The sequence below is a fragment of the Ursus arctos genome, unplaced genomic scaffold, assembly GCF_023065955.2.
Source record: "Ursus arctos isolate Adak ecotype North America unplaced genomic scaffold, UrsArc2.0 scaffold_2, whole genome shotgun sequence".
Lineage (NCBI taxonomy): Eukaryota > Metazoa > Chordata > Mammalia > Carnivora > Ursidae > Ursus > Ursus arctos.
Genome location: NW_026622874.1, coordinates 63,564,589 through 63,586,383, shown reverse-complemented (window position 1 = coordinate 63,586,383; position 21,795 = coordinate 63,564,589). Strand labels below are relative to the sequence as shown.

The 21,795-nt window shown below is 55.4% G+C and overlaps 1 protein-coding gene across 4 annotated transcripts; it reads right to left on the bottom strand.

Moving 5' to 3' along the window:
• Positions 1 to 294: 294 nt before the first annotated feature.
• On the bottom strand, positions 295 to 9,336 carry HDGF (heparin binding growth factor). 4 transcript variants are annotated; one of them, XM_026485107.4, is made up of 6 exons: positions 9,144 to 9,336; positions 3,307 to 3,383; positions 3,062 to 3,200; positions 2,245 to 2,430; positions 1,769 to 1,992; positions 295 to 1,586 (listed from the first exon to the last, which is right to left on the bottom strand). In XM_026485107.4, the coding sequence occupies exons 1-6, from the start codon at positions 9,228 to 9,230 to the stop codon at positions 1,580 to 1,582; spliced, it is 720 nt and encodes a 239-aa protein (XP_026340892.1). In that variant the 5' UTR covers positions 9,231 to 9,336; the 3' UTR covers positions 295 to 1,579. The 4 variants fall into 4 exon arrangements, with proteins under 4 accessions (XP_026340892.1, XP_026340893.1, XP_048081179.1 ...); XM_026485108.4 differs by lacking the exon at positions 9,144 to 9,336 and adding an exon at positions 8,815 to 8,935; XM_048225222.2 differs by lacking the exon at positions 9,144 to 9,336 and adding an exon at positions 8,320 to 8,662.
• Between the last annotated feature and the right edge of the window lie 12,459 nt (positions 9,337 to 21,795).

Here is a 21,795-nt window from a genome sequence, read left to right as displayed (position 1 = left end):
CCTTCCCACACCCAGCCCCCACACCTCCCCTCCCGTGGCCGGTGGGGGCTGGGGCGGGCAATGCTCGCCTCCCGCTTCTTGTGCAAGCCTCCGTTCTAAGGCCTCCCAGGTGACTGTGGGGTGAGCTGTGCTCCCCAGTGGCTGGCAGGAGTGGCACGAGGGGTGCAGTCTACACTGACTTGGACAGGCTGGCACCGCCCACCTCCGTCCCAGAGGGGAGCACTGCATTCGCGGTCCCGGCCCACCCCTCCAGTTCACCGACAACACCCCCCAAGAAGCATTCAAGATCCAATCTAGTAATCAACGGGTTTTATTTTCCTAGAACTGAAATCGTCTACGGTTCTCAGAGCTAAATTCCCAAAGCTACAGTCAGCAATTTTTCATCAGAGCCCAAGGGAGAGGGGCGAGGGGGAGACAGGAGACTGGAGAGAGGCAGAGAGACCGCGCGAGAGGCTGGGCGAGGGCACTTCTTTCCCTGTCCTCTCAGTGGGTTTCGGGTCTGGTGACGACACTGAGGAGACCAGGTGGGGGATGTGAATGGGAAATGACACCAGAAGGAACAACCAAAGCCCCAGCTACAAAAAGAAAAGTCATCAAACCCCACATTGAAGGGGAGCCTCCCAGTGCACCTCAGAAATGGGGGCAACAGTGGGGAAGGAGGAAGAGGGGGGCACACAAAGGGATAGGGTCTTTAAAATTTTTTTTGTAATTTTCTTTTATTAAAAACATTTCCTAAAAAATGTGTCTTTTCCTTTATGTCTGGGTGACATATATGACTGTAGGCTGGCCTTGAGTGGATGGGGAGAGAGGACACGGCAGCTAGGGGACTCTCCAGGGCAGAGATCAAGGGGGGACAGATACTCAACACTCCCACCCCAGCTGGGTGAAGCCAACCCTTCGGATCTCAGGAGGCCCCAATCTTTTGATGATCAACTACAACTCCCAGAACTCCTGGGGTCAGCAAAAGGAAGAAAAGGTGTTGTCAATCATCAAGGATTTCTGGAAGGGAGCCCCTCCCCCACAGGCTGTCCCACTTTCCCTGAATCTAGGCAGCTGGGATAATAGGTATGGGAGGAAGGGACAGGAGTCCAAGAAGATGCCATCCTCCTGCCCACCCCCCTCCCCAATTTGAAGACTGCCCCTCTCAGACCCAGTTTATTCTCCATCCTTTCCATTCCTACCTCTGATCCCAGCTAACCCAGAGGTCCAGAACACTGGGGGGGTGGTGGGAGCGGGGAGGAGGTGTCAGGAGGTGAAAACAGCCAGTCCAGGCCCCAACAGATACCCTCAGAAACAGCTCCAGGCAGGGAGGGACACGATGGTCTCATCTTAGCCCATGAAGCAGAAGACAGGGCCCTGACTCAGATCACAGGGGTGTTGGGGACATGGAGGTGAGGGCCAGGTGGCCTGCCCCATCCAGGCCAATCGCCAGGGGATGGGCTTGGAGTGGGAAGAATAAGTGGAAGAGAGCACGGGGAGTGGGGGAGGGGTTCCCAGTTTGCAGGCCATGGCCAGTTTCCCCAGTAGCACCCAGACAGCAGCAGGAACGGGGCAGGGGCTCCTCTTGAAACATTGGTGGCTACAGGCTGCGGGGGAGGGTTGGAGGGGAGAAGGGTTATCGGTGTGGCCTTGCACTGGCCACACCCCAGCCAGTGCCAGTCTCCTGGGAGAGCCCACCCTGCCTCCGCTGCAGGCCCTCCTCCTCCTCCTCTCCACAGGTGGCTGGGCCCCCCCAGCCCAGCTGCCTCAGGGCAGGGGGCTCCCTCACCTCTCATGATCTCTGATGCCTGGGGCCTCAGCATCTTCCTTGGCAGCCTCTTCCTCCTCTTCTTCCTCTTCCTCCTCCTGAGGAGGCCCCCGGCCAGAGCTGGGCTCAGAGGGGGTGCTGTTCTTCTCCACCTCCACGGGGAGGGGCCTCTCACCCTCCAAGGGAGCTACTTCCTTCTCCTCCCCTTCGGGGTCTTCTGCCTCCTTGGGACGTTTAGGGGAGTCCTAGATAGGATTGGCACAGATGAGGCAGACTGAGGCTGGAGAGGGAGGACACCAGCCACCTCGCAGCGCCCCCCCTTTCAGAGAGGCTCCTTCCTGGGCACACCCACAGTCCCCTTCCCCAGCCCTCTGCCAGTGGAAAGGTCTAGGGACCCCAGACTAGGAGCTGGTCTCCCCCAGATCAAGATGTCCCTGAAGAAGTAACAGCTGCCCCCCCCCCGGGCTCGCCCCTGGCCCCAGGTGGTGGTCAGTTACCTCCAGCACGTCTCCCGCTCTCCTCTTCAGTGCCCCCTTCTCGTTCTTCTCCTTGGCTGGCTCGTCGATGACCAGCTTCCCTTCCTCGTCACTGCTACCCTCTGCGCTCCCCTTCTTGTCACCATCCCCCTCCGTGGCTTCAGGCTCCGGCTCAGGCTCGTCCACAGCGCTCTTCTTCGGGGTGGACTGCGCGCAGAGAGAGCAGAGGCTAAGTGGCACCAGCGCGGCCTGCAGGGCCCCTCCCCAGACCCGCCCGCGGCCACTCACTCCTTCCTTCTCCCACCTCGCCCCCACCCCCTCCCAGGTGCCCAGTCTCACGAGTGATTTGAGACCCACCTCTGTCGGATTAGCCCCGGGCTAAACCCACTGGCCGGGCAGGCAGGGCTCTGTGCAGGAGGGGGGAGGGCTGGAGCAGGAGGCAAAACCTCGGGTCAACTTCTCCCGAAGGGAGCTGGGACCCTTTCCCCGCCGACCCCCGCCCCCCACCCTCCCGCCTCATCCTGCCCGGCTCACGAGCACCTCCTCCTGGAAGCCTTTGTGGAAAGAGTTAAGGCCAAGTCCTACACTCACACTAGGCCCCATAAAGGGCTGTCCCCACTTACCGCCTCCGTCCTGTCCTTGCCTCCCACACCACCACCCCCCACCATGACCCCAGCCCTCCTGCAGGGCCCCCCACCCCCACCCCAGAAGCTCCTGCCCGGAAAGCCCTGGTCTCTAGGCCCCATTTTCGAAAGCTAAGCATCCCCTGCCCTGTGGGCTCCGGAGCCAGTGGCCACACTTGCTTCCCAGGGGGTCTCCGGGGTGGACGGCTGCTCACCTGGTAGCCTGAGGCCTTGACAGTGGGGTTGTTCTCGATCTCCCAGAGCCCCTCGCTGAAGCCTTTCCTCTTGTTGGGCTTGCCAAACTTCTCCTTGGACTCCTCGTACGGGAAGAGGTCTTTGGGGCCCAGGAATGCCCTGGGGAGAGATGGGAGACTGTGCTCTGGGGCCCTCGCCGCCTAAGCAGCGCGGAAGGGTCGCCGGCACGGCCTCTGGCCCGCCCCACCTCCAGCCCCTCACTCACGTCTCATGGGTCCCGAAAAAAAAGACTTGGTACTTGTTGGCTGTGGATTTCACGGCGGCCTCAGGCATCTCGTCAATCTGGGAGCAAGATGAGGGAAGCAAGTGAGTGGAGTCCTGAGGTCATGAATCTGGGGCTGAGGCCGGCCTCCAAGACACATTTGTGTAAAACCAGACCGAGAGGGCCCCAGGAGATCCCCAAGGGGGTGTTTAAACCCTTTTTAACAGCGGAACTTTGTTCAAAGTCAGACATGAAGCCCAGCGGAAACCCGGAGTCGACCCCTCCCCTCCACGCACTAGAGGGCGGCTGTTCTGAGGCCCCATCACCCCAGCCCGACCAGGGTCACTTCTCTCCTCAGGCTCGCTGGACCACAGCCTGCCTACAAGCCACCGTCCCCACGGCCGCCGAGGGGGCCTTCCAAGTGCTGCCTTGAGCACTTTGTCCCTCTGCTCAAACCCTTCCAGTGTCCACTCCCTCGAGGGCCCACCCAGTCACCTCCTCCTGAGCATCGAGGTCTGAATCCCCACGCTGCATCAGTCCCTGGATGACCTGGGGCAACTTACTCAACTGTCCTCTACCTCAGTTACCCCATCTGTAGAATGGAGAACGTCACGGTACTTAAGTCGTAGGGTGGGGAAGGATTAAATGGCCACAACCGGGCCCACAATCCAGCCTACAGCTGCTAGCTCTCCTCTCGGCCATATGCTGCCCTTCCCCGGCCTGCTCCGGCCACACTGGTCTCTCGTCTCCCACACTCATTCAGTCCTGGTGAGCCTTCCCGCCCCCAGCCCGGCTGGCCCCCCACAGAAGTCTCAACACCTCTCCTTCGGGGCGCCAGCCTTACGGTCACCCGCGTGAGCGTCTGAGCGCTGCCTGTGTGGGCTCTCAGGCTTACACCAGCCCCGAGATCTGAGAGCGGGTCTGTCTGTACCACCTGCTCGGTGTCTAGCACACAGTAGGCTCACAAGAAAGATGTGCTGAAGGAAGCTAAGGGGCAGGTAAGGGCCAACTGCGCTGGTGGAGGGGGAGGGGTAAAGCCAAGGGGCCGCGTAGCCGACACCCCCTCCGAAGCAGCGCCAAAGGCCTCTGCAGAACACTCTGAAAGCCTCTCAATGTAGTCAGATGCTCTCGTTTTACAGTTGAGGAAACAGGCCCCCAAATGACACGGGAAGTTAGTGAGGGTCTGAGTTGGTCTCCTGACTTGACCCCCTGGCCCCCACGTCCTGGGGGCACGAGGAGTGCCGTGGTGGGGAAGGTGCAACGTCTGCAGTCAGGGAAACAGACGGGCAGTGGTCCCAGAAGCCTCCCCAGATCAGGCCCTGGACGCCCAGGCCAAGCTGAGCTGGCGGGGGGGGGGGGGGGGACTACAACTCCCAGCAACACTTGCAGCAGCCCCGGCAGCTTGGCTTCCCGCCGGACACAGGCCAGGTGGCCATGTTGACTGGGGCCCCAGGCGCATATAGGACAGAGGCCGCCAGGCCAAGGCAGTGATTAACACAGAGACTGGGACGCAGTGCCTGACCTGGGGAGCTGGGGAGAACGAGGAGGCTGGGTGGTGGGAAACCCGCCGAGACACACCCAGGGGAGGGGGTGGAGCCCTGGGCAAGAATCGGAGGGGCATCTTCTCCAGGCGTGGAGTCTTCAGGTTCCTGGGCCCCTCCCCCCTTGCCCTGTGGCCTCTGGGGACAGAAGTCCGGCCCCTCCCCCCAGGAAGGCCCAGTACCAACTGGGCCCTCCCCATGACCAGAGGTTGGGGTGTGATAGCAGGGGGTGGAAAGGCACGCGGTTCCCCCCCCCACAAACAGGATCCCCATCGCCATGACAACCCACCCCGCCCCCGGGGCCACTCAGCAACCAGGAATGTGACCACCCCTCCCCCCAGGCCCTCTCTCCGGATTGGGGAGGAGGGGACACTAACACACCCCACCCCCGAGTCTGGAGTCTGGCACCTGGGTCCCAGGCTGAGCTTGAAACCACAGCTAGGGCTGGAGGGCCCAGGCCCTTCTCAGGAAGCCAGACCTGGGGTGCAGGGGGAGGAGGAGTCAGTCCTCGGCCAGGACACCTGAGTCTTGTGACCAGCTAGCTCCCCACCCTCCTCTCAGAGGGGGGCAAGCAAAAAACAAAATTCGAGCCTCCAGGGCTTAGAGGTCCCAGGAGACAGGCTCGGTACAACAATAGCAGAAGGCCCAGGCCTCCGCTCCCTGGATCTCAGGCCCAGACACAAGGGGCAGGGCTGGGGAGCTAAGGGTCTGGCTGGGAGCACAGCAGGGAACCTCGAGCTCTGCATTCCTGCGCCAGCACCTGAGCCAGGGCATTAACATACTTGTGGGGTGAAAGGAAGAAACTGAGGCTCAGGAGAGGGGGTGGGATGAGAGAAGGGTCAGAAAAGAGGGGCTAGGAAGTTCTCTCAAGGAGCACAGCCATGGCAGGGCTGCTCCCAACCACAGGGCCATGGGAAACCATGGAAAGCAGAGGCAGCTGAACGGTGTGACAGGGGACCCAGGAGGCCACCAGCTGCCCAGCCTCAGGGGCGGAGGAGAAACAAAAGAATGGATGGGAATTAAAAATAGAACGACACGCCAGATATACCCGCCCTGCTGACTTCTCGCCAAATAAAGGGTGGGTCTGGAGGAAAGAGGGAAGCCGGGGCCCGGGCAGATGGGCATCTACCCCTAAGGGTCACCCCATCCCCAGCCTCCCCTTGACTGTAGGTACCTGTGGGGGAGGTGCCAGGAGAGGGGTGCTCCTTTCACTTAATTAAGTCCCAACCCCTCACCTCAAAAGGGGAAAAATCCCTTCCATCCTTCAAGCTACAAAGGAAATGTCGGTTCTTGCATTCTGAAGTGAAGGGCGGCTCTTCCTCCACATAGAGGACATGAGGTCTCAGGGGAGGCCTATACCCCCAATACAGACATATGTCTCCCAGGCGGTGCCTTTATATCCAGGCTGTGACTCAGAACAAGTGAGTCAAAGCTAAGTGGGTCAGGGTGGGGCCAGAGGAGTGCTAGGGACCCCACACACATACTGGCCAACAGAGGAGGGGGCTCTGCTGTTTCTCAGCCACTCCAGGAATCCAGAAGGTCAAGTCTCCCAGGCTGGGGCCCATCCATTCCACGCCCAGCCCTCTGCATTTGCCTGGCTCCATCACAGAGACACGAGCGCATGAATCGCCGTCCTCCCTGAGCCCACGGCCACCTCTGAGGTCTGAGGAGGGAACTGGAGCTCCCAGGTGAGCAACGCGGGAGAGCACTGAACACCTCTCCCCAGCCTCAGACCAAGCCAAGCCCAGGGCCGCCGGCCCACAGAGGAAGGCAGCAGGGAAGGCTAAGCCCACAAGGACTGCCAGCCAGGGTTCTGACCACCACACCCAGGGCCAGGCGCGACCTGACCCAGGAACCGGAAAATCTGGGGCAGGAGACAGTTGGGGCCGGGAAAGTGTGGCAAGCCCAAGAGGCAGAAAAGAGAAGGTGGTGCCTGGCCGTAGGGGAGGGGGGCAGGGGGAGTAAAGCTGGGTGAGGCCCTCCGGCTGCTCAGGTTTTCTGGGATTGTGAAACAGGAAGCAGAGAGACGAGGAAGGAACCTGGGAGGGAAAAATCCCTGAGTCTTGGAGGTTAGCTGTTAAGGGCTTGGAGATCCCCCAAGAAGTCAAGCAGGAAGAAGAGGGAAAGGAGGTTAAGATGGAGTCACCCTACACTCCAGGCAGGTCCTGCCGACCACGTGGCCCCTCCGGCTGGGCCTCTCCAGGCACCGGGCTGTTTCAGCCTCACCCACAGCCAGCCACCGTGCCCAGAAGCAGGGGCCTCATCACGGCTGAGGATTCTATTAGATGAGGTGGGGCCCTCCCTGAGCCCCCCTCCCTCTCAGGAGGGGCCAGGCCCCTTCAGAGGCTGCTACTCTAGTGGCTGAGGTGGCATCCAGGCACGGTGAGGAGGCTCGGATTTGCCTGTTCTGGCATGCAAGGGGGGTCCACCTGGGAGATAAGAGCCTCGGTGTACCATTCCCCAGATGTCACAAAAGCCAAAGCAGAGGCAAAGGGTGGTGCCTCCTTGCGATCCAGTCTGACCTCCCCTCCCCAAGCCTAACTCTATCTAAAAGGTCCAGGCCTCAAAAGGAAGACACCGCGTCCCTGTCCCCACCTTCTGTCCTGGAGGCCCAGGGTGAAGACAAGACGTAAGGGCATCCCCAGTCCCAGGGGCTGCCTACCCTGAAACTCTACCTCATGGGGGCCAATGGAGGCCCATTTGTGTTCCCCCTCCCTTTTCTCTCTTCCCTGATCTGGAAAGAGTTCCTGCAATCCACATTCCAGCTGTACCCCCTCCCTGGGCGACCCTCCGGACTTTGTCCCACCCCCAGGAGGCAGGAGCAGTAGAGACCTGGGCTCAGTTCTTGCCCTGCCCAACAAGGGCCTTAGCGTTGGGGCCAAGAAGCCAGATGGATCAAAGGTGCAGGGTAAAGTACACGAGTGTTCACACGCCGCATACACTCTGCACACACCGGGCCGTGTGGCTGCTTCCTCACGCTGCTTCCAACACACACACCCCACCAACCTGGCCCAGGCTCTTAGGCCCTGGAGGCTGGGAGAGCCTCACTTCTCCCTGTACCGCATTCCCATTCAGAGGCTGGACATCTACAAGCTTCAGGGAACAAGGAGCTCAAGGGATGTAGGATTAATAAGCACACTCCTTGAGAGAGGGTAGAGTGAGAAAGGGGCCTAAGTGGGCCGTGGGGCAACTTCCCAGGCCCAGAGCAGGGTCGGCCACAGATGAAGACAGACTCACGTGGAGAGCAGTTCTGCACTTGGCCCCCTCGCCTGGAAAACTCCCTCCACCCTCTGCTCTCTGCCCTCCTATTCGATTCTCTTGAGTCCTACCTCTAGGGGACAGTCACACCCGCACCCAATTCCAAAGGCCTCTCCAGACCAACTTTGAAGTAAGTTGCCAGAGGCACTGCGGCCCCCCCCCCCACCCCGCCGTGACACCCCCGACCTCCTCCAGCAACCTCCCCCCGCCTCCTTACTTGAGATGACCCAGTCCTTAGGGGAAATCTGATGAACACACCAGGTTGGGCTTTGGGGCCCCACCCTCCCACCTGGCCAGGTGCTGGAGTGGGGGTGGGGGTGGGCAGGCCCTCATATTGGCGGGCTAACTCAACCACATGGCAGACTGGGCCGTTGTGGCGGGAGGATCCTATCTGAGGGGGAGCAGTAGCAGTTCGGACTCCCCCCACCTTCAGGAAGAGGCAGCCTGGACTGCACTTCCCGGCCTCCCGGGGCCCTGCCGCCCTCAGCCCCCAATCTAAGTTGCCAGCATATGGAGGAATATTTTTGTGGGGCTGCGAAGCGAAGCGTTCTGGCGGATAATTTCCGAGCCAGGTAGATCCCCTCTTACGCCGCCCCCAAACATTCCTCGACCCTCCCAACTTCAGACCTCTCACGGCCGCCCCAAACCAAAGTTTTCCAGAAGCGAACTCCGCCTCCACACATCCCTCCCCAGGCTGGGACCCTTCTGCTACCTTTCGGTCCGAGAAGGGTCTGACCGGAGCCAGGAATTAGGGACGACACCGGGGGTCTCTAAGGGGGTCCCCGGGCGCCCGGGAGGGGTTCCCGACGGCCCCAGGCCGCGCGCCCCACGCCGCCGCGCTCGGGGGGCCCCGCGCGGACACCGCGCTCACCGGCTCCCCCCGCCCCCACCATTATGTAACCGGCGGGGGGCGCGGAGGCGCTCGCAGCGAGTCGAGGACTCGGCCGCCCCCCGCCCGCGCCCCTTCGCGCGGGGCGCCCGCGTCCTCCCGGGTGTTACGCAACCCAGCCCGGGGCCGGGGCGGCGGGCCGCGCTGCTCACCCGGGCCGGCCAGTGCGGGTAGCCCTTCATCTTGGCGAACACCAGGTCCCCGCACTTGTACTCCTTCTGCCGGTTGGAGCGCGACATGGCGGGGCTCCGGGCGCCCCGGGCTCCGCGCCGCGCCGGCGAGCGTGAGCCCAAGTTTGCGCGCGCGGCGGTGGCGGCGCCGCTGCGCTCCGGCCCTCGCGCGGCCCCCGCCTCGATGGCGGCCCCCGGCCCCAGCTCCGGCGCGGCCACGGCTGTGCGCCCGCGCCGCTCGGACGGGGCGGGCGCGGATGCGGCGGCGCGGTGCTGCGCGCTCGTGCGGTTGTTTGTGTTTGAAATTCAATTGCTCCCTCCTCGGCGCGAGGCCTCTTCCTCCTCCCCCGCCGGCCCCCTCCCCCTCCTCCCCTGCTCCCCTGCTCCCCTCCCCCTCCCGCGCCGGTTCGATGCGCGCGGCGCTCGACGCCCCGGGCCTGCCGCGGCCCGACGCCCAACCCGGGGCCGCCCGGCGGCGCGCGGCGGCACAGGCATGAGGAGCCGAGCGCCGAGCTCGCCGAGCGGGCTTTGTGTGCTGCTGTCGGGGGGCGCCCGCCCGCCAGCCCGCCGGGAGGAGCTGGCGCCCGGCTGGACGGAGCGGCCTAGAGCCCCTCCCCTGGCCCGGGGGTTGCTCGCACGCGGGGCCCGACACGGCCGCGGGTGCCCATGTGGGCGCGGGCTGTCCCTGCCCTCTGCTCCCTCCGTGTCCCCGTGCGTGCGGGGCACCGACGTGCAGACACCCGGGGATCCGAGCGGCCTCGGCGGAGGGGAGAGACTCGAGTTTGGGAGCCGGGAGGTGTCCGAGGGCTTGTGGCACAAAGCGGCCACGTTCTGAGCGCTACTTCCTGGCAAAAGCGATCTGGGCTCCGCCACCCGCTAAGCCCGCAAAGATGAGCCCTGTTCTCGGGGGAAGACACCGCGCAATGTCAATAAATCCCAAACCGTCAATAAACCAAACCGTGAAGCCTGGGGAGCCGGGCACTACCTCTCTGGGGGTGGGGGGTGGGGAATAGGGGCGTGGGACTGGGGCAGAATCTGGGAAGACTTCACAAAGGTGGTGACTTGGAACTGGGCGTTAAAGAATGAGTGTTTTTGCTGGATTCCAGAGACTGCGTTTTAGCCAAGCTTCTAGGCTGACAAGTGGTGGAACTAAAACATGAACTCGGGTCTCTTCCCGTTAAGCCAAACAGAGCAACTGTAGTTACTTCTTTGATTTGTTGTCATTGTTGATCTTGAATTTGCTGAAATCCGGACACCTATGGTCTCTTAGAAATAAAATACTTGGATCTCTGATGGCACTTCCAGATCCTTAAAATTCTGCGACTGGATATTCTGGATTTGAATAGGTGAAATCAGCATGCATGCTTTTCTTCCCACAAGTTTCCTGATCCACTTAAACCATATGCAGAGTCTCCCTGCAAGGAAGGGCAGGATGTAGCCAAAGACCCAGGTCCACATGCTGCTCCTGAGAACAAGGACCCCTTGAACTTCCCTGACTCAGTTTCCTCCCTGGCAAAATGGGCTAGCACTCCTGCCCTGCAGACATCAGAGGCATGGGATGGCTGCTCATGTTAGTTGAGGCTGTTGCCTACAGTGCTTCGTATCAGCTGGCTGTCCTTATACATAATGTCTTTATGGCAATGCATTTCACAAGTTTTGCCTTTATAACTATGGCCTCTCAGCATAATCCCCCCTTGTGATAGGAGTCCCTCTGGCCCTGTCCACAGGGGCTGCTGGCACAAAGGGACACTCCTGTTGCAATAAAAGAGGCAGGCATGGCCTCAGCCACAGACTTGTCGATTTGTTTCAATAGCAAATCCAAACTTGTTGCGACAGAGCAGCTAGATTCCAGTTGGTGTTTACTCTGCAAGGAATTCCAGTTTGAAATGCTGTCAGTGTGATAGTCCAGATTCTGTGCTTTTCTTTGTTGTTATTGTTGTTAGCAGAGAATCTGGTCACAGATTCTTAAACCTGTTTCAGTAAATCCTGTGCCCCTATAGGTTTCCTTTAAGTGTCCAGGCCAGTGTTATAAATACGCAGTGTTTCAGTGCAACAAACGTGTTCTAAACTGTTTTCCGATTAGTGCACCCCATTCAGTTAAAACCGAGAGCCCTATCCATTTCTCCACTCTGTGCAGCATAATAGCCTGTTGGGAGGTGGCAATAAGGCTTGAGAATTCTTCAACAAACCTCTCGGGCCGTCATTCTCTCCATCATGCAGATGCTGGTTGCAGTGAAACTAGGATTCCCTTTGTTGCAGTAATCTCCCAGGCCTTGGTTGCAATTTAATATCCAAGTTCTCCTTACAGTAACATGCTCAACCACCGCACAGCTGGCCCGAACAACCCAGCGGAGCGCAGAGGGTCAGTTACACGGGTGGCCGGGCACAAGCCTGCCTCCCCTGGGAGTCAGGTCTAACTTAGTGCACTGCCAACGAATCATCTGAGAATCCTCTTAAAAAGCAGATTCTAACTCAGTGGGTTTGGGGTGGCTGCCTTTCTAACAGCCCTCAAGGTGCTGCTTCTACTTGGGACCCACCGTTTGAGTGGGGGGATCTGCAACACACAGGTCACAGGCCCCCAGATTCCCAGCCCAGTTTGGAACCAATTCACAAACGTCTCCGTGAAATCATTCCGTGGATGCTGGTGTTTGGTTCAACTTCTGTGTGGGAGGGAGGTCAGGGGATTTGGGGCCCCACAGCAGAGAACACTGTGGATGCTGACCTGACTCTAGGGTTCTGAAGCCTGTCTCCAAGCCTGTCTCCGGAGGAGCAAGGTCAGGGGGATGGTCCTTATGATCCCTATGGGGAAGGGGGAGTTAACACGGCAGCTGGAGAGCTGGTTCTCAGGGTGCTCGGGAAGGGGCCGTGTGGTCTGGTGGAAACCACCTGGGTCTGCCTGTCAAGGAAACTGGTTTTTAGTGTTTGTTTGTTTTAAGATTTTATTTATTTATTTGTCAGAGAGAGAGCGCGCGCACAAGCAGAGGGAGCGGCAGGTAGAGGGAGAAGCAGGCTCCTGGCTGAGCAAGGAGCCTGATGTGGGATTCAATCCCAGGACGCTGGGATCAGGACCTGAGCAGACAGCAGACGCTTCACCGACTGAGCCACCCAGGTGTCCCAAGGAAACTGGTTTGAATCTGGCTTTTGGCAAATGACTTAGATAGAATTTCTAAACAAAATTCTCTTCCACTGTAAAACCGTGATACAGATACTACTTTGTGGGGTGTTGTGAAGGGAAGAGGAGCTCGGCCCTGTGAAAACCTCAGATGCTTCGTAGGTTCAAAAGAAAGTTCAGTTGCCTTCCCTTGGACTCCCAAGTTAGGGGGTCAGCTCCTGTGCTCAGCTCTGTGGGAAGCCCCCCCCCCCACCCGGTCCCCCAGTTACGCTCTGGAAAATGGAGGTAGGGAGGGTGGGTAGTTCAGACCAGCAGTTGGCACTACAGCATCTGCATTGCCCCCTCCCACTAGCGCCACCAGATGTACAAAAGGGGAAGTGCATTTATCCGTTTTACCAGGCGTCTAAGTGGCCCAGTGGCCTCCTCCTCCGAGCTCCTCTCCACCCCTGCTACCCTAGCAGAGCTACCTAACCACCCAGTCTCCGTCTGCATGTCTGTAAAGAGGGCTTTTGAAGAGAGGGGAATGAATAAATGTATCTAGGTGTGCCTGGGTGGCTCAGTTGGTTGGGCATCTGCCTTCGGCTCAGGTCCTGATCCCAGGGTTCTGGGATTGAGCCCCATGTTGGGCTCCCTGTTCAGCGGGGAGTCTGCTTCTCCCTCTGCCCTTGCCCGGCTCCTGCCCGGCTCCTGCGCTCTCGCTCTCTCTTGCTCTCTCTTAAATAAATAAATAAATCTGAAGCGTTTTGAGCAGAGCCTGAACATGGTCAGTGTCTGCTCCATCTGCCCTCGCAGTATTTCTTGTTCTACTAGACTTCCAGTGACGTGAACTTTGAGAAAGTGGGTCCCTCTGCATCCGGCTGCTCGGGCACCAGCCTGTGCCCGGTCCAGCTGGGGGAAGTGCCTGGCTCGGCTCGGGTTTGAGTCCCAGCCCCACCACTGACCGACTGGGACCTGCTTCCAGTTAGCAACCTTCCTGTGGGGAGGGGACGTCCAGGAATCCGTTCATGTATGTGCTCTGTGTGAACGCTGAGAACAGTGGGGGTCTGGTATGTCATTGGCTGCCCTGTGTTAGCTGTTAGCTGCTGGTATAATCTTAGCTGTTTTTCTTGAAAATGCCTCTGTGTTATAACTCTTCCATATGTATAATATCCTTCCTAATAAATAAATATGTTTTTAAAGATTTTATTTATTTATTTGACAGAGAGAGAGGCCGAGAGCCCAAGCAGGGGGAGTGGCAGAGGGAGAAGGGTCCTGGGATCGTGACCTGAGCTGAAGGCAGACACTTAACCATCTGAGCCACCCAGGCACCCCTAAAGAAATGTTTTTTTGAAAAGAGGGCTCTGTTTTACAAAAAGTGACAATCATTGGATTCATATTCTAAGACTATACTGTCCAATAATATGTGACTATTGAAACTTGATTAATATTAAGCACAATTAAATATTCAGTTCCTCAGTCATTCAAGCCACACTCAAGCTCTCAGTAGGTAGCCTCGCATGGCTGGTGGCCCGTGTATCAGACAGCACAGACATAGAACATCTCTCTTATCACAGAAGGTTTCTTGGACAGCATGGCTCCAAGGCAATGACTTTCCACTTGAGCTCTACGTTAGAGTCAGTTGAAGAACTAAAACAATACTAATGCGGGGGTGCCTGGCTGGCTCCGTTGGTAGAGCATGTGACTCTGGATCGTAGGGTTGGGAGTTCAAACCCCATGTTGGGTGTAGCGCTTACTTAAAAAAGAAAGAAAGAAAGAAAAAGAGCTAATGCATGGGCCAAGTCCCCAGAATTTAGCTTTAATTGGTTGACAGTGGGAGCCATTAAAGGGTTTGGGCAGGAGAGAAACATGAACAGAGGTGAACTTCTGGAAGCTTCACCAGGTGGCAGCACGGAAGTGGAGGGGCCAGGGATGACCAGGTCAGGGGAGAGGGCACCGCCTGGCCCCTGCTGCTGCTGCGTCCCCTGTGGGGGCGCCGCACGGGCCCTGGGGTTCTTCTCTCAGCTCTCCCCAAGCATGGCAGAGGGGACAGCTCCATAGCTCTCAGGGGAGAGACCTCGTGCCTTCCAGAGCGGGAAGGGGCAGAGCATCTCAAGATCTCTGTGAGGCCACATCACCATTTTAAAAACTCAGTGTAATTTTTCTGATAAGTAATTGGTACGTGCATATGATACAAGATTTAGGAGATAAAGAAGGTGACTTTGAGAAAAGCAGCCTCCATGGCACCTCTCTCTCCTAGCTTTCCCAATTTTCTTCTTAGAGACAACAGATATGACCAATTTCCCCCTGAGTCCCTGGGGTTTAAAGGAAGGAGGTCTGGGGCCAGGGTCAGGGCGACAGAATTGTCAGGGCTCTAACCACATTTGGCCACACTCCGCAGCCAGGGACAGAAGCCTGGGGAGGAGAGGAGCTGGGAGGTGATGGGCGAGGAGGGGTCAGGGTCCTTTCCTGGCCTGATACGATTGAGCCCCCACTGGACTCGCTCCCTGTTCCTCCCTCTCAGGAGCGACAGCATCCCTCCAAGTGGGGCGTCAGGATGGGCCCTGTGGGAGGAGGCTGATGGTGGCTTCTGTGGGGACAGATGGCAATGGAGTACTGCAAAGTCATTCCCGCCACCACATTGCCTGTGGCTTGGGACTTCATTCATTCACCTAGTCATTCATTCCTTCACCCCCACACATTTCCTCGGGCATTGTTGGTTGCTGTGCCAGGCCCCCAGTGAGTTTGCTGGGGGAAAGGGGTCGGTCTGGAGATGAACGAGACAGGTGGCTGGCTGTGAAGTCTGGGCTCCAGCCTTGGGTCACCTGACGCACGCACCCTGGTCCTGCCCTGACTTCATGTTTCAGTTTGGAAGCTTCTAGTTTTCTCACTCCAAATTCACCTTCCCTCCTTTATTTTTTGGTATTTGTTTTTTCAAAGTATTCATGCAAACCAACCTAATAATGTCAGGACTATCGATACAAAGAACACTCACAAACACTTAGTAGAGCACAAACAACCCAACTGAAGAACGGGCAGAGTACAGGAACAAGAGTTTCAGATAAGAAAAAAGACATACATATGGCCCATACATGTGAGAAGATACTCAACCTCATTAGTGAGCCGCAAAACTCAAGACCACTGTAAGAGACCACGTGTGCTTGTCCGATAGGCAAAAATTAAGAAGCCAGCAGTAGCAACAGCTGCTGGGCTTGTGATCGCTTCTGTGTTGCTTTGGAAGTCAGTTTGACAGCAAGTTGTAAGGTCTGACTTTCCCATATTCTGTGACCCATTATTTCCACTCCCAAGTGTGCACACAAGAGAAGCCATTGTGTGTGTGTGCGCTCGGCGATGTGGGGAAGGAACATCACAGCCTCGTGCATAGCAGCAGAAACCCGGAGCAGTTCAAAGGCTCGTCGGCAGGAGAATGGATAAATAAATTGTATATTCACAAGAAGGAATTTCTTTCTTTTTTTTTTTTTTTTTTTTTAATGATTTTTTATTATGTTAGTCACCATACAGCACATCCCCGGCTTCCGATGCAAGGCTCGACGATTCACCAGCTGCGCACAACACCCAGTGCACCATGCAATACGTGCCCTCCTTACCACCCATCACCGGTCTATCCCATTCCCCCACCCCCCTCCCCTCTGAAGTCCTCAGTTTGTTTCTCATAGTCCATAGTCTCTCATGTTTCATTCCCCCCTCTGATTACCCCCCCCTCATCCCCCTCTTCCCCCACCGATCATCCCAGTTCCTATGTTCCATAGATGAGAGAAATCATATGATAGTTGTCTTTCTCTGCTTGACTTATTTCACTTAGCATTATCTCCTCCAGTGCCGTCCATGTTGTAGCAAATGTTGAGAACTCGTTCTTTCTGATAGCTGAGTAATATTCCATTGTATATATGGACCACAACTTCTTAATCCAGTCATCTGTTGAAGGGCATCTCGGCTCCTTCCACGATTTAGCTATTGTGGACATTGCTGCTATGAACATTGGGGTGCATATGGCCCTTCTCTTCACTACGTCTGTATCTTTGGGGTAAATACCCAGTAGTGCAATGGCTGGATCATAGGGTAGCTCAATTTTTAACTTTTTAAGGGACCTCCACACTGTTTTCCAGAGTGGCTGTACCAACTTGCATTCCCACCAACAATGTAGGAGGGATCCCCTTTCTCCACATCCTCTCCAACAATTGTTGTTTCTTGCACAAGAAGGAATTTCAAAACAAAAGACAACAGACAACGCTCAATGTGGATAAATCTAAGGAATATACTATTGAGTGAAAACGAAATCGTTAATACCCTTTGATAAAGTTAGAAACAGCTAAGAATGACCAGTATATTTTCAGGAGTACGTATGGACGTGAGAAAGCTGTATATACACAGAAAAGTTTTCAGGACCGTGGATAGGAGTGTTGGGGGCGGTAGGGAGCGTGATGGGACGGGGAGCCCAGGACAGCATGGTCAGCGGGAATGGCTGGCAGGTGGGTACGTGGGTGTTGATTACATGCATACACATTTTTCAGTAGATAAATCAAAGAGGGTCCTGTGTGGACCAACAATGAAAGCAAATGAAGAACCAACCAGGGGTTACGGTCACCCCACTTCCATGCACTAAGTTTCGTCGCCGCTGTTGATTCATGAATGCACAGGGTTCAGAGAAACAGAGTTCTAGAAGTTTTCATCCAAAACAGCGGTCCTGGCCCCTACTTTTCTCTATTCTCTCTCCAGAGACAACAACATTCAACATGCAAAGTATTTTAATTCATTTTTGGTGATTTAATTCTGTATTTCCAAGCAGCATGTTTTTATGGCTGTGTCTTGATTTCTTCAGTTGTGGGCATTATCCATTGACAGAACCTTCTGGAATACATTCGCTCTTTCCTCTGTCCATCTCAGCTGTAGGGACTCGTCCCATCCCCCCAATTTCCCCCATCCCGGCAGAGTCACATGATCATTTCTGTCGCATTCATATTCAGTGTTCACATATCGTCTACCTCCGAACCATGATTATTTTTTCTCTTATGTGTAACATTCTGTTTTCCCTAAGTTGTTAACTATTTTTGGTTTTGTTTGTTTGTTTGGTAGGTTGGTTTTCTAGATTCTCACTCACCAAATCAGCCACACATCCCTACTATTTCCATCTCTTCTCAAAATATTTGGACACCTCAGACACACTACCAATTTCATTGCTGATGTGGCAGTTAAAGCCCACTGTCCTGAACCAGACCATGGGGGAGGGGGCCCAGCCGCCCCATGGCCTGGACTCTCCCTCCCCAGCACCCAGGTCCCCGCCCCCTCCATGTTGTAGGGTGCGTATTGTAAATCCTAGGTGTTTCTCTTTCATGATTTAATCCATCCCCCAACCCAGGCTTTTGATGGAACACATCCGCTAGTAGCTTCCTGAGAAAAGGTGCTCTTAACAGACATTTTTGGAGAACCCCCATGTCCGAAAATGTCTTCATTCTCCCCCTGCCCACTTGGTTGATTGGGTGTTGAATTCCAGACTGGAAGTGTTTCTCCTGCCTCGCTCCCCCGTCGTTAGCTTCCAGTGTGTTCTTTAGGATGTTTGCCGGCATGCTCTCCTTACCCGGCTGGGTCTTGTCTTCCGAAGCTTGTAGGATCTTCTCTTTGTCTCCAGCGTTCTGAAATTTCGTGATGGTGCGGATCTGTTTTTATGCATTATGCTGAGTGGCTGGTAGGCCTTTCACTCCGAAAACTCCTGTCCTTCAGGTCTGGGAAGTTTTCTGTAAACATTCCCTCAGGGGCACCAGGCTGGTTCAGTCGGTGGAGCACCGTGTGACTCTTGGTCTCAGGGTCGTGAGTTCAAGTCCCACGTTGGGCATAGAGCCTACTTAAAAATAAAATTCCTTTAATCATTTCCTCCTCTCTGTTTTTTATTCCCCCCCCCCCCCGTTCTGTTTCTGGAACTCTTATTATTCAGATGTCGGACTTCCTGGGAAGGTTCTCTGGTTTTCTTGTGTCATCCAACTCTCTCAGTGAGAACTTTATTTATGCTTTTACATTTTTCTATCTCAGGAGCTCTATTTTATTTTCTGCATATTACCCTTTTTTAGGGGGGGAGGGGCAGGGAGGGAGAGAGAATCTTAAGCAGACTCCACACCAGCGCAGAACCCCACACAGGGCTCGATCTCACAACCCTGAGACCATGACCTGAGCCAGAATCAAGAGTCAGACGCTTAACTGACTGAGCCACCCACGCGACCCAGCATATTACTTTTTATGGCTTTCTGTTTTGTTTCATGGATCCAGTATTTATTTGTGCTTATCTGGGAAAATTATTGATAGGTTTTTAAAGTTTTCTTTTCCTTGCACTTTCCCTATTTCGGTTGTTTGCTTTGTCCCTCCTGCTGGAGGCTTTCCTCAGCATGTGATCCTCGGAGCTGCTCCTGTTTAAGAACCAGGGACTGAAAGGCCTTCTCCCTCTGGGTGTGTTGCAGCCCAACTGAGAGCCTCACAGCTGGCTTGGCTGGTTGGAGCATTGGTAGGGGGAGTCCCTGATATCACACTCCATGGGTCTTTCCTCTCTGGCTGAACAGATTTTCCCAATATCTAGCCTGGAGGGCAAAAGCCCAGTGGCCAGTCTTCTGGAAGAAATAGGGCTGGGGTCTGGTATTTCATGTGCATAGTGTTTTAATTCTCCTCTTTTCTATGCAGTGCCTCTGCCCCTGTGCCTGGTTTTCCCCACAGCAGAAACCCTCTGTTTCAGTCCCTCTTGAGGGAAAGGGGAAAAAAAAAAAAACAAACACCTTTGATTTTTTCTGGGGTTGGGTAGAGGCAGTCTCCCACCAGCATGAAGTGGGGGAGGGGGATACAGGGATCTGTTTCTTTCCTCTAAGATTTTATCTTAAGGAAGCTCTATACCTATACTGGGCCTGGGGCTCGAACTTACAGCCCCAAGATCAAGAGTCCCATGCTCCATGGACTGAGCCAGCGGGCGCCCCTGGATTCCTTCCTTCCTTCCTTCCTTCCTTCCTTCCTTCCTTCCTTCCTTCCTTCCTTCCCTTTCTTTCTTTCTTTCTTTCTTTCTTTCTTTCTTTCTTTCTAGATTTTATTTATTTATTTGACAGACAGACACAGCCAGCGAGAGAGGGAACACAAGCAGGGGGAGTGGGAGAGGAAGAAGCAGGCTCCCAGCAGAGGAGCCCGATGTGGGGCCCGATCCCAGAATGCCAGGATCACGCCCTGAGCCGAAGGCAGATGCTTAACGGCTGAGCCACCCAGGCACCCCTCTTAAACAGTTTTTAACTGGTCTTCACTTTTGTTCCCTTCCCTTCCCCTTCCCTTCCAGAGGTACATGCTGTCACCACTCCTGAGCCTCCGGACACTTCCACAGCAGATCAGTAATGATTCGCACCGTTCCCTGAGGCCGGTGTGGCTCTCAGCTCCCCAGGGCGCGCCCTGCTGCCACCGTGCTCTGCCCGTCTCCCATCTTTGTGGGTTGAAATCTGTTCAAAATGATCTTTAATGCCTTGTCCATAAACATGCCTTTGTTGACGTTTTAGTCACTTTCAGGAGGGAACCAAATTATATGTCTGTTCAATTCACTATCTATTACCGGAAGACTTTATTATTGTAATTACTACTTTAGGATAGGTCACATATGTACAGGTTACACATTTCTGAAGGTATAAAAGAGGACACAGAGAGAAATAAATCCCCTTCCCATCCCTGCCATGTAGTTTTATCATCAATTTTTGTGTGAAAACAACTTTTGAGGGCAGATATATACCTAATAAGACAAATCGTTAATCTTTACAGTAAGAGGACCCAGCTCAGACAGTATTTGGGGCTTCTCTTCTTTGCAGGACAGCAAGATGTACGGGTAAGCAACGATAGTCATTTTCCTCTGAAAATTTCTCATTCTCTTAGGTTCTAAATCATTTCATTGTGTGTTGATATGAGGTGTTTCTCACAGAAGTAAGACAGGACTCCTTAATACTCTAGCCATTTTTCAAAGAAAATTGAGACTCAGAGAAGTGACTGCCCAAAGTCACCAGAAAGCAGGCTCAGGAGCCTAGATTTGTTTTTTTTATGTTTTTTAAAGATTTTATTTATTGGGACACCTGGGTGGCTCAGTCAGTTAAGTGTCTGCCTTTGGCTCAGGTCTGATCCGGGGGTCCTGGGATTGGGGTCCCGGGATCGAATTCCGCATCAGGCTCCCTCTGCCTGCAGCTCCCTCTCTCAAATAAATAAATAAAATAATAAATAAATAAATAAATAAATAAATAAATAAAATTTAAAAAATTTATTTGCCAGAGAGAGCAGCAGGCTTCCTGCCAATGCGCGGCTCGATTCCAGGACCCTGGGATCACGAACTGAGCCAAAGGCAGACGCTTAACCATCTGAGCCACCCAGGCACCCCTGGGAACCTAGATTTGAAAAGCAGGTGTTTGAAGTCAGCATTGTGCAAAGCGTGCCAGATGTGAGGTGGGACTGGGAGGTCTAACTTCTCACTGTGGTCCTCGGTGCACCTGCTTTGCAATCAAATGAGGAGTTTCTTAAAAATCCAGACTTCTGGGCTCCTCCCCACACCTATTGAATAGGGATCTCAGGCTGGGATTCAGGGATCTGCATTTTTAAGAAGCTTTCCCAGTGATCTTGGGCACATTAAAGTTCAAGAATTGGTACACAGGAAAACTGCTCTGTGCATCCAGAGCAGGGAGCAAACAGATAAGGAGGCTTCATGGAGAAGATGGCATATGAGTTTGTCTATAAAGGCAGAGTGAGATTTTAGACCCATCGACAGGCTGGGAGAAGGGGGCCGCGCACGCTTATTTGAAGGAAGAGTCACTGTCCCTCTTGGTTGTTGCCATCATCATCGCCCCCCCTCAGGAGCCTTTCCATCTTCCTCTTGGGCCTCCTCCCCAAACCTCAACAGTCTCCAGGGCTGAGCTCCGTGGAATCTCCTGCTCTGGGAGCACAGAGGCGGTGCCCACCGAGGTGGATCAGCACGTGAAGGACATGCACAGAGTTGACAATAGAGGACATCCAGTCACAGGCGGACAGGAAGGGGCCGAGATGGGTAAAGAAGAAAGGGAACAAAACCACAGGTGGACAGGGACGCAGTCGCGGGCAGCTGTCCACGAGCTGGAAAAGGCTGGACATGGAGGTCACACGACCACAAACACCGGGCCACGAGGCGCAGAGAGACGGATGCAGAGGGTGTACGCAGATGGACAGGTGGGAGGCTCTGGCGGACAGGAGGGGTTAAGGTGATGCCTCAGATCCCCCAAAGCGCTGCGGGGAAGGGACTAAGCTCAAGCACCCGGCTCTGCCTTCCAGGCGCTGCCCATCTTCCTTCTCACTGGCCTCTGCAGAGAGGGGCCAGGCGCCCGGCTGGACGAGCCAGGTGTCCTCCTGGATGTGCACCTTGGTCAGGGCGACGGAGTCACCCCCCCCCCCCCCCCCGGGGTCACATTCACTTCAGCTCGCAGACGTGTATTATAGGTCTGAAGTCTCGCTTCTTTCTCACTCATCCCCCACTTTCGTACACGTTTCTCGGGCCCCGGCTCTTAC

Bases quoted from the DNA above. Each gene is read 5' to 3' on its own strand.
- HDGF (XM_026485107.4), bottom strand. From the start codon at position 9,230: ATGTCGCGCTCCAACCGGCAGAAGGAGTACAAGTGCGGGGACCTGGTG. The intron at 3,201-3,306 runs GTGAGTGAGGGG...ATCTCTCCCCAG, and splicing joins TTTTTCGGGACCCATGAGAC to GGCATTCCTGGGCCCCAAAG. The intron at 2,431-3,061 runs GTGAGCAGCCGT...CTCTGCGCGCAG, and splicing joins TCAAGGCCTCAGGCTACCAG to TCCACCCCGAAGAAGAGCGC.